A 12,555-nucleotide genomic window follows, 5' to 3' on the forward strand; every position below is an offset into this window, starting at 1 on the left:
TATAGCAAAAGAAAAAGACAACGCTGACGGTAGACGTATCACAGTCAGAACAGCGGAGTCAGCCTTTGAGGCATTAACAACCCCATGTAATTTACCAACAACAGCGTTGAATCCAGAATGGATACAATGGGTGAATTCAATTACAACGGACAGAGTAAAATACTACTTTGATCCAGAATTAAAGGAATTAAGATATCTAGAATATGAAACGACATACCCTCTGCCAATCGACATTCTGCCTTTACGACAGTACGCCTGTGTAATACATACAGACGGGCATGCTCAACCCTCAGTTTGGGGAGAGCTGGCTTACAAGGCCACATGCGAAATTGTAAAAGAAGTGTGGCGCGGAGGTAAATTAAGACCTCTACTTACAAAAACACACTCGGTAGAAAATAATTCAGAACAACAAACTGAAATAATAGCGTTAAAAATGGCGCTAGATAATGCCGATCGCGAATTCCCGACACTTATTGTGTGCGATTCGTATTACTGCGTCAAATCATACAATAACGATTTACAGAAAGGGATTCAAAACGGTTACAAAGATGACACAGGTGCAACAATAAAGCAAAAAGTGCTTTGGGAACAAGTAGTTCATTTGCAAAAAGAACTACCAAAGACTCACGTGATACATACACTGAGTCATCAACGTGATGGCGTTCACGTTGCAGGGAATTCATTGGCTGAGAAAGCCACAATGGCAGCAACTGAATCGGCTTCCGTAGTCAAGGAAAAGCGTGCAGTAAAACACATTGACGGTGAAACTATGCTGGCGGTGAAAACGTCATCAAAAAGCGACTGCTCAGCACTACCGATCAACTATCCACTCAATTATACATACATAATCGATGCAAACTCAGTCCCTTTTGCTCGAATCCCTGGAGTGGGGGATAGAGTGATTCCAAACACGGACAGGAGAGGCTTGTTAATAGCAGACGCACATATGGGTGAAGGTCTCAGACACCTTAAACAAAAAGATTCTCTGGAAGAATTACAATCAGTGTACTGGTGGCCAGGCATGAGCCTGCATCATCAGATTTTTGTAAAAAACTGCCCAGACTGCAATAGAGATCGCAGTGGCGAGCGAGGAGGACTATTACCATGGCACAGCGCTCCAGAAAAACAACAACAATAATTATATACCTATCGCGAAAAAGCGTTATATTAACATAAAAAGACTAATTTCCACTTATGAAGTAAGACTCCAGCACTCGGCTGACGTCTGGACTGTTATAAAAAGATTTGCGAGTCTATAATGGCATATACGCTAGAGGCATGCTACGTCTGGCTGAATGTTTTTTCTTCTTGTCCTAAAGCGTATGAAAAAACATGGCCAAATGAGCATAGCATAGCGGGACTCTTCTCACTTCCTACCTGAGGGAACGGGATGGTGTAAAGAAAAAACCGTGACATAAAGCAATCTATAACAGCAAAGGTATTAGGTTCGGGAGCTGGGTGGGTCAAACATCTAATAAGTGTCCAACGTAGTCTAAATAACCTGCCAAGAAATTCTCTGAGGGGATTCAGTCCGTACGAATTATTGTTTGGAACTAGAATGATGGTCTTAGATCTTGACAGTCAGACTTCAGTGGTTAAAGAAAAAAGCTTTGATATCAAAGATTGTTTGGCTATTTTACAGGACTTAAACGAAACAAGGAAAGACCTGAGCAACATAAAGTTGAAACAACAGCCAACGACCACTGAAGAAAAACCACCTGTCCCAGCAAGAACTGTCTGGATTCCAAAAGTCGGGGATCTAGTCAGAGAAAAGATCGCGGTAAAGAAGGAATTTGGGCCTTCTTACAGAAAAGCAGTTCCTGTCTTGTCTATCAACGGGACAAGATCAGTAGTACTACCGCCCCTTGCTGGTAAAAAGGAGAACAGGGTTGTATCAATCGACCTGATAAAACCACAGTCATGTGGCCGATAACAAACAGTAGGCCAAGTGGACTCCCGATAAGTAGCAGAACACCAAGGTTTGCTACAAACACAGAGGTTCAATCTAAGAGGCTACTCACATTTGAAATGCCAACAGAACAACAACAAGGACTATGCAACAATGCTATGGAACTTAAACCTCTAAAAACCCAAATAAAAACATTTAGCAGAGACACACCAATCTACAATGAAGTAACAAATGACTATGCTGCTGCAACAAAACACACTAATAAAGCAAACAGCAATCCTGAAACAATAGGAACAATAGACAGAACGGCATCCGGTTACTTCATCAACTTCAGTGATTCATCTGAAGACCTGAGTGAATCAAAGAAACAAACATCAACAAAAACCTTTAAAGATAAAGCTAAGGAACTTTTTCAACATCTGAAAGAAACCTATCTGATTTCTCCGTGGATAGAATTCTGGGTGGCCTTAGGTGCACTTATCCTCATACTTTGGCTCATCATGGTACTATGTTTGGGACACTTCATTGAGGGAAAATATGCTAAAATGGACACAGCAAGCCAGAAAATCAACCAGGTCCTCAAACCACACACGTCTTCACACGTCGAGAAAAGAGAACTTTCTTCAGTCAACTTCACAGCCAATCCTATACCCGGTGGGGTAGCATGGGACAATACTGATTATGAAATCTATGGTCCGGTTGAAATCCTGAAGTATCCACATCAAATCAAGATCTCATTGAGTGACTTTGTAAAACCAAGCTCAGTTGCTGATGATTGGGACGTTGAAAGCATTAATAATATGATGTCTGACCTAGTGATGTCTGCTAAATTTACAAAACATGATTATTTGCAGGGTTCATCTAATTATGATAAAATGTTCTGCTATAATCACTATAGTAATCATTATCTGCATAAATCTGCACAACCTAGACATGTTTTGAATTATAATCAATGGGAACACTGTGCAACCCCTCCAAAAGTTAGCTCAAGAACCTTTTATGACAAATATTCATATTTTTGAGGGTTCAACACAAGCAATGCAGAAACATTTTATTTCAAATTATCAAATAAGACAGGTACAAAGACCATGCTTACAAACACTAAATTGATATATTCAGACTCGTTTTTTGAGCAAATGAGTACATTTGGTTTTGAATACTGGAACAAAAATGTTGAAGTAAAAAGTGTTTGGGGTACAAAAGAATGGCAAGTACAAGGTATAGAATCATTGTTTAGAGCCTGCATGATCCCAGAACAAATAATATTTTTGAATGACACTGTTCAACAAACTACCTGTCTTGGCCTAGCCAAAATCAAAGACTTAAACAAACCGTCTATTCCAAAGCCATCAATGAACAGTAATAGCTCTATAGATGTTGAGATAGACGTAAACCATATATTAAGCCAAAACAGAACACATCCTGATTGGAAAAAGTGGTTGATCTGGCCCACAGATACAAATAACTGTCAAGACAGATTCCTGAACAAAATCCAAGGGTTCACATTGACCAGGCCAGACCCTAGATATTCCCAAAGACAACACCCAGGGATAATTACCACATACAGTGTGGGCAAGCTCTGCCTTCAATGGCTACAAACATCCACACTGGCAGAAATTAAGCAACACCTGACTTTACTTACTGATGGTGCTGACTTGCGTGATTTCATTATGGGACCGCGCAAACAGCGTCAAAAACGCTTCATAGCAGCCTCTGTATATGCAGCTTATAACAAAGCCTGGAAAATAACTCAAATTGAAACATCAGAGAGAATACGGGAAATTTACCGTATTAATTTGGAAAAATCACTTTCTGTAGTGGACAATGGGTTAATGACTCTGTCCTCCAGAATATACTCTTTGGACAGCATTGTGTCTTCAGCAATCGACATAATATCGCAAGACTTACTGTTGTTACAACACGGTCAGTCTCAATTGCGTTCTATTGTACAACTTGGCTGGACGTTACAAAATCTGCGTTCAGGCTATGTGCCTTGGCGTTTAATCAACACAACGTCACTGTTCAATATCTTTAACCTTACTGATAAACAAATCAGTATGGCACAGAAGGGTGCTGATTATACAATCCTGAGCATTGAGAAACTCGAGAGATTACCATTGACAATGTCAGAACGACCTGTCAGTGAATGGATAATACATGGAATAATTGATATTCCAATATCTACTTTCAGGTTTCAATATTGCAAAAAATATATACAGGCTGGCATGTACGAAAAAATTGGGTAAAGGGTACATTAAGTCAACATGGAACTTGCCCTATTCACATGCTTGTGTCAGTAATAAAGGCCGGAAAGTGTTTCTTAGTGGCGATAATTGTGCAATGTCACTAAGCGGTACACTTCTGTGTAATGGTATTAGTTTACACGGAGCCTGTGAAAGGTTATGGCTGAATTTGAAAATTGCTTCCATTCGAGTTGATACTTTAAGCAGAATGAAAACAGTGCTCCTTCAGACGCCGACCAGGCTCACGTCATCAAAAGAAACGTATGATCTCCAAGTTGCAAGGACAACGGCAGAGATTCATTCATTGTTATCAACTAATTCCCCCATACATTTCGCAGAAATCCTGAACGAAATCTTAAATATTTCTGATACCAGTGGAGTCTCAAATGTATTTAAGACAGTGTTTTCAGGGGCTTTAACACCATTTAAAGCCATTCTGGGTATTTTTCCGGACTTTGTCCATTCCATCTTTGGTGGACTTCCTCTCCTTTTGGGACTAGTGGCAGGAATCCTATTTTTGATTCTGTTATTTCGCTATGGCAAACCGTGTCACAGACAAAACACCTGCGACAAGGGAAGAAACAATCCTAGCCATTGGATACCGGGACCGGATATCTAAAATCCTTGGAATGTCCCGGCTTAGAGACCTAAACATGACTTGGTTTCTTTCATTTAGACCAATGTGGCAAAGCTGTATTTTACCTGTATTAAGGTGCTTGCTATGCGGAGAAGAATGCGTGTTGGACACCTGCCTGACGCTACAATCGGATGCGCCAATGGATGCAGAAACTTTGTTGGGTCCGGTCACGGCTCATGCATTGTGCTGTCCCCTGCGGCTACCAATCCTGATGACGGCATTCGTGGAGACTTCACCACTACGATTGAGGGGTAGTGAGGTTCAAGATGAAAGCAGCATCGATCAGGTACGACCTTCTGTCACCTATGCTGATCAAACCATCAATGAAGGCAATCATGCTCATGAATGCATGGTAACATCTTTTTCCGAGTTAATGGAACTTTCGCAGGAAGCTGTTGACAGTTTTTTCGAGAGTCTAAATGATATGATGTTCTCACCAGAGCAGAAATAATAACTTTTGAGCAGGCTAGCACACGGCGTTCCCAACACCCTGAATTTGGCCTTCAACTTTGATAATAAAGTATCATGAACAATTTTCCAGTTTACGGACAGCGGAACATAATTTTTTCAGCAGCCCCAAAAATGTTGCAGTTTTTCGGGACACTTATCTTCTGCTTAAAGTAGAAACTATTCTTAGGGAACTAAATTTCTATTTTAGGAACTTTAGAGACATTAGCTGCCCTCTGGCATGTTCAAATATATTTTATTTTGTGATGAAATGGTCTCGCATTTTTTTCTTCTGTCTTAAGAGCCATTTCATGTGTAATTTTCATATTTTAATAATAATGATGTATGAATATGCGTGATTTATTTAGCATTGTTATACTGCTTGAGTGCATATAATGCATATATATATCTTTTCGTATATTTCATGTTTTCAAAATGCATATGGATGTATTTTGGGGTGGTACGGTATACACATGCTCTACTAGTATATTTACTATGCCTAGATCTTGTAAATATGGACATAGTCTGCATGGAGTGGGTGTGATGTATTCCTATAGGTTCTGTATCGATCCCCCTATTCCTGACCCTGTTCTGGTTAATAATTAACTAGCAGCCAACCCACGGTGCAAAAACCGTTATCTGATTAAGCCACACCACGGCACAGAAACGTGTTATCTGATTAGGTCATAACGCATGCCATCTAATTAGACAAGCACTATTCCTCCAGCCCCTGATAAGGCATACGGAGTTCTCAAAACAAATCAAACCTATGACAACCTGGGAAAATCCCTGCGGCCATTGTTTTGATCTCACCGAGAACTTCAGCAAAAGAATGTGCGAACAAGCCCGTTCGTATGACATCCTTATTGACGTATCCATGTCCATCCTTACGTCAATCTCGGCACCTTACAGGTATAAATATTACCGACATTGCTTTAAGCAAACACACGCGGTGGTGACAAGATCGGAGCAGCGAGACGCGCTGAGGAGCCCAGCAGAGAGCGAAGCCCACACGCGCTGCCCCGCCTTCCTGACGCGCTGAGAACGAGACGCTGCTTTTCTCCTGCCGAGAAATCCAGCTCCGGCGCTTCCAAGCAGCCCTCGCAGGCAGCTGGAATATCAAGACCAGAGACAAGAGATACCAGCCCTCAATCATTCTAGACCTCAGGTACAGAACTGAACAACCCCTTGCAGAGAATTCTTGAGTCAGTCCCTTGGCAAAACAAACTTAACTTAAACTGCTACTTATCTACTCCCGCCCACGTATTAGGCTTAGGTCAGGTAGTGGGGTAGGCGTGGTTAGAAGCACCAGTTGAGTACGATTAGTCAAATGTATATATGTATGTATCTATTTTTATCAGTTTTAAATATCATATGGCTTAGAAACCATATCAATGCTTCTGCAGTATTATTTTATACTCCTGCTTTTATTGTATGCACTTTACTTAACCATAAGTATCGCAATAATATCGATTCATTTCTCTTGTACGAGAAAAGAGACTGATCAATAAATACCATCTTTTATTGAACACGCCCGTCTCTTCCTTTTCTCTACAATCTGGTGAAACTAAGAATGCACGTACTGACTGAGTAAAATAAGTTGTCTTTTGTTTTCACACGACTCTAGAGATACATTCTTGATTAGGGGAGAGCAAAGTTGTCATGTTCTATGGTTGTCAGAAACTAAATCCCTTCTTGTCTATCCAGGGAGGTTAAACTCCTCCTTGCCTATTCGAGAAAGTTTCTAGTGAACTCTGAGCTAGCTGGCAAAACCAAAAACTTTAAGTCTAATATCGTCAGTAGAAGACCTAGTTAACCTCTGCCATAGGTCTATACTATTGAAGATATTATTCCAATGCGCAGAGCCTATTAGGATAATAGGAACTACACTACAGATCAACACAATCTACAAAAAAAATTTGGCTAAACATTCTAATAATGTTGAGGATCTTAATGTCCCTAATATAAAGACTCACACAGACATCTTTTTTGATATCCCCAAAGTCACGGAAAGTGATATAATATCACTACTAAATAAAATGAATACTGGCTCCCCCCTTGACCTTCTTCCCACCAAATTGATGAATACTCTGAGCCCGACATTGTGCTCTACCATCTGTAAGATCTTGAATCTTTCTTTTAAAGAAGGAAAACTCCCTCAGCAATGGAAAGAGGCAGTAGTGAATCCCATACGTAAAAACTCCACCTCCCCTTGGACGGAACTCTCCAATCTTCGTCCTATCTCTCTTCTGCCCCTCCTAAGCAAACTGGCTGAGAAACATGTTAACACCCAGGTTTCCAGTTTCATAGAGGCGACAGGGGGCCTGGACCATTCTCAATCTGGGTTCAGGCCCAACTACAGCACCGAATCAGCACTCCTCTCCGTGACTGATAACATCAAGATGTCACAGGATAGAGGAGGCTCGATGATTCTGGTGCTGTTAGACCTGTCGGCCGCCTTTGATACTGTGTCCCATAAAATTCTTCTGAGCCGTTTGCAGGGAGTGGGCATTGGAGGACAGGCCTTATCTTGGTTGGAGAGTTTCCTCCTCGGGCGCTCACAATCTGTCAGCCTGGGCCCCTATCGTTCCATCTCAAGGGTGCTGACGAAGGGGGTGCCACAGGGCTCATGTCTAAGCCCCACATTGTTCAATGTGTATGTGGCCCCCCTTGCTGAAATTGTGAGGAAGTATGGATTCACACCGGTGTCTTTCGCCGATGATACCCAACTTCTCTACCCTTTCCATTCCCTTAACTCTAATGTTAGAGAAAATGTTGCTGAAGGCATGAGGGCTGTCTCAAATTGGATGGCTTCCAACTGCCTCCAATGCAATGTCGGGAAGACGGAGGTCATGCTCTTTGGAAAAGCAACCATGTTATGGTCTCCCGACTGGTGGCCTTTAGATCTAGGACCAGTGCCTTCCCCAAAATCAACTGTAAAAAATCTGGGTGTGAAGTTAGACCAAAATCTAACTTTAAGGGAACACGCAAATGTGACTGCTGGAGCGTGTTTCCGCACTATTGGTCTGCTGAGAAGAGTTTTTCCCTTTCTGCCGGATACTCACAGAAAGACCCTGGTACAGGCCTTGGTGATTAGTCGATTAGACTACTGCAATGGGCTTCTGATATTAGCGAAGACGCCATAAACCGGCTGCAGGTAGTTCAGAATACAGCGGCACGACTGATTCTGAATGCTCCCACAAGAACCCCTTCGAGGCCCCTACTGAGAGAACTTCACTGGCTCCCAATACGGCAACGTGTCAAATGTAAAATCTGTTGCACGGTGCACAAATGCCTGTTTGGAAATGGTCCCAATTATCTGTCCCAAAAACTACTACTCTATAAGCCAGATCGATCTCTGCGCTCTAGCAACCAATTGCTATTAAAACCTCCATTCATTAAAAAGACCAGACAAGGCGGGCGGGCGCTCTCCCTGATGGGCCCGACCCTGTGGAACAACCTGCCTTTCAGTCTCAGACAAACCTCCAACCACCTATCTTTTAGGAAAATGCTTAAAACCAACCTGTTCCTGGAAGAATAATAGTTTTGATATTGTCACACTAGGTCGTGCTGGAAAGCCCCCATTCCACCAACATAGCGAGCAAAGCGCGGAGATACCCCGTCAGGGGTCGATTCCTGCGCTATAAAAGAAACTAAATAAATAAATAAAATATAAAGATGGTGGCTCTACTTCTACCGGTGGAGCAACACCTTCTGTGCGTCGGCGTGAGCAGGAGATGATACCAAATATTCAGCCTGCTTTTAATCAGGCTATAATAAAATGCCGAAAATGTGACCATCTTCTTTGCTATGGGGAGCAAAGTGTCACACTCATGGTTCGAGCTCTCGAGAACCACCGCTGCCATCCCCAGGCCTAATTTTTTATTTTTTTTGGCTCCTGTTGAGCTGTTTCCAGTTCCCTGTTTTTATTAAAAAAAAGAAGAAAAACAAAAGTTCTTTTCAGAGCTACCTCCAATTCTCATCAAAGAGCTGTGTTCTTAAAAAAATGAAAAAGAACTACCTCCAATGTATTAAAAAATGCTACATTTGTAAAGAAGTCTGTCATTGTTTTTACTCCAGGGTACGCTCCCCGGTACGCGCACCGGGGTGCGTACCGGCGCTCCCCTCGCGAAAATCTTTTTTGTTTTTTTTTATGTGGTGGGCCCTTTTATGACCCTCACATCAAACCTAGGGGGTCTACCCTGCCCCCTTTTGGTTATTTCCCCCTTTGTTTTGGCACCTCTTGTGTCTCGATCCTACCGAGACACAAGATGGCGGCCGCTCCAGTCTGTTTAGAATGTTGACAGACACCCGTGAACCAATTAGCTTTCCGCTCGCGTACTCGCGTTACGCATACGGTACGCGCCCCGGTGCGCGTACCGGTGCGTGCTTATAGATATATATATTTTTTTAACCTAAATTACTCAAAATTCACTGGAGCACATATCTTGAGACATAGCAAAGGCACATCGGGCTACCAGTCCCTACAATTTTGCCAAGTTTCGTGGAAATCCATTCAGGCGTTCGGGCTAAAAGTGAGTCCAACCGCCCTATGGAAATTAACATGGGGAAAACACGTTTCAGGACCGCCCTTTTATCTCAGCCCCCACTTGACAAATCCCCCCGAAACTTTCAGGGAAGGAGCGGACCACCGCGAGGCAAGTTTGAGGAAAATTACAGGCAGATCCCTCAATCTGCGCCAAAGTTATTACCAATAGAATGTTGCGGATTCCCTATGGAAAACAATCCTAACTATAACTACCTACTGGCGACCGCCTGTAAGGAAGAACTTGAAAAAACAGGCGAACTCTGCCTATTGAAGCAGTGTTACTTTAATTCTTGAAGAACCGGACATCACAGCGCTCCTAAATTACACAGCCCTACTCGTATATATTTAAAATTTCTATGGCAAAATGAAAACCCTCATTTTGTTCCTTTTCAAATTAAATGTATTAAGTGTTACCACTTTATTCCAATCAAGATGACTTCAGGTGTGCCATACTTTTGTCATAAGTAAGACTGTTAGCGTTCTAGTTGTTCTTTAGAACACTCTGGGACATTCTGTCATTGGGTTATAGTTGGGCTATATCTGGCTGATATTTGGGCTACATTTGGGCTCTTTTGCCTCTGGTGGCCATCTTGGGAGACTGCATATCAGAATTGTTTTAATGAAATATAAGAGGATTTGAGAAGTCACTCAAAATGTGCCCTAATTTTTCTTTCTTCAGCACTAATCATACTTTCTATGGCAAAATGAACCCCCTCATTTTGTTCCTTTGCAAATTAAATGTTTTAAGTGTTAACACTTTATTCCAATCAAGATGACTTCAGGTGTGCCATACTTTTGTCATAAGTAAGACTGTTAGCGCTCTAGTTGTTCTTTAGAACACTCTGGGACATTCTGTCATTGGGCTATATTTGGGCTACATCTGGCTGATATTTGAGCTACATTTGTTTTTTTTTGTCTCTGGTGGCCATCTTTGGGCTACATTGGGCTACATTGGGCTACATTTGGACTCTAACATATATATAGCCCAATGTAGCCCAATATATATTTTTTCAAAGTTAATTTTCGTAAAAACCACTGGAGCATATATCTTGAGACATATCAAAGGCACATCGGGGTACCAGTCCCTACAATTTTGCCAAGTTTGGTGGAAATCCATTCAGCCGTTCGGGCTAAAAGTGAGTCCAACCGCCCTATGGAAATTACCATGGGGAAAACACGTTTTGGGACCCCCCTTTTATCCCGACCCCCGCTTGACGGATCCCCCCGAAACTTTCAGGGAAGGAGCGGAGCGCAGCGAGGCAAAGTTAAGGAAAATTACAGGCAGATCCCTCATTCGGCGCCAAAGTTATTCCCAATAGAATGTTGTGGATTTCTTATGGAAAACGATCCTAACTATAACTACCTACTGGCGACCGCCAGTAGGTAATACATATATATATATTCGACAATTATATATATATATATATATATATATATATATATATATATATATATATATATATATATATATGTATAGCTACATATTGGCTTTAGTAATACACTTATAGGCATATTTAAATCAAATAAATACATCGTTTTTTTAACAGGTTTACTACAAATTAAACAAAAATAAATATGTCCGCAAGGGTGGGTATTCTTTTAACTTATTTTCTAAAAATGAATATTTCTAAAGTAAATTAATAGAGTTAAAATAGTTTATTATTTAATACACAGTTAATTTAAGGATGTAATATGTTGTAACATTTTATTTTATCTGTTTCACGTTAATATGAATTCTTTTACATTATTTAATATTTGTGTATTTATATACATATTTTCAAATGAATAAACCTTATTACATTTCTCTATATTTTCCCATAAGGAGAACTCCATCCCAGTGGTGGTAATCTCTACGAATAGGTGAAAAGTTACTTGTGCTTGGGAATTAAAGGTGATGTGGACATACTGTCCTTCTGATTTCCCCCATTGAACTTTGAATTTGTAGACGAGGAATGCCCACAAAGTGGGCACTTAGCAGAGCAACTGATTGCAATGGTGATTCCTGTGAAAATTTCAGTGCCCATTTCAGAATACCATAGTATTCCCACATCCTGAAATTACCAAACCCCTGTGTCGGTAAAGCCAGGTAATGTGTGTGTGTGCTTGTATTTGTGCCTGTGTGTGTGTGGATGTGCGTGTGTGTGTGTGTGCATGTGTGTCTGTGTGTGCGTGTGTGTGTGTGTGTGTGTGCACGTGTGTGTGTGTGTGATCAAATCAGTCTCATTAAAACGTCCAATTTCACTTCATAGGCAAAACCATGAAACAGTATTACTTTTTACTTGGTAAATATTACTCTAAATGTGTATACTGAGGATCAACAGGTGATGCGAGTTTAACAGAACAATTTGACGTTTGTGAGACCGCAAATACAGAACAAATATACCATCAATTCATTGTCAAATTCAGTGATCTCATGACGATATAACCAAGGTACACATGAGAAACATGGCGACTCCTGAGCAGCAGATCGGTCCCTTTCAATATCCCAATACTTACAAAACTAAGCATTTTTTTTATGCGAAAGAAAATGAGTCACAACAGGGCTTTGATTTGCAATTGATATTTTTGTCACCTTGTTTATCTCGTGAGTGTAGTGGAGCACCACTTTCAACTAAAAGTTTAATAATCTTCTCATTTCCAATGCAGACTGCAAATGATAAAACATATTCTCCTGAAATGGAAAACAATATGGTTTATTCCAATTGGCAACAAAATATAATTTTCACAAATATGTTATGAGATGAAAAACATACTGATTGCCACATCTTAA

General features: G+C 41.0%; 1 protein-coding gene across 1 annotated transcript in view; it reads right to left on the reverse strand.

The window, feature by feature from the left end:
* Positions 1-12,555, reverse strand: part of LOC144792863 (transient receptor potential cation channel subfamily V member 6-like) — a 308,789-nt gene that overhangs the window by 183,568 nt on the left and 112,666 nt on the right. Inside the window, exon 5 of the mRNA XM_078668058.1 lies at positions 12,358-12,456. Coding sequence (XP_078524184.1) covers positions 12,358-12,456 — 99 coding nt within the window. The remainder of the gene's footprint in view (positions 1-12,357; positions 12,457-12,555) is intronic.

Source organism: Lissotriton helveticus, chromosome 11, assembly GCF_964261635.1.
Source record: "Lissotriton helveticus chromosome 11, aLisHel1.1, whole genome shotgun sequence".
Classification (NCBI taxonomy): Eukaryota; Metazoa; Chordata; class Amphibia; order Caudata; family Salamandridae; genus Lissotriton; species Lissotriton helveticus.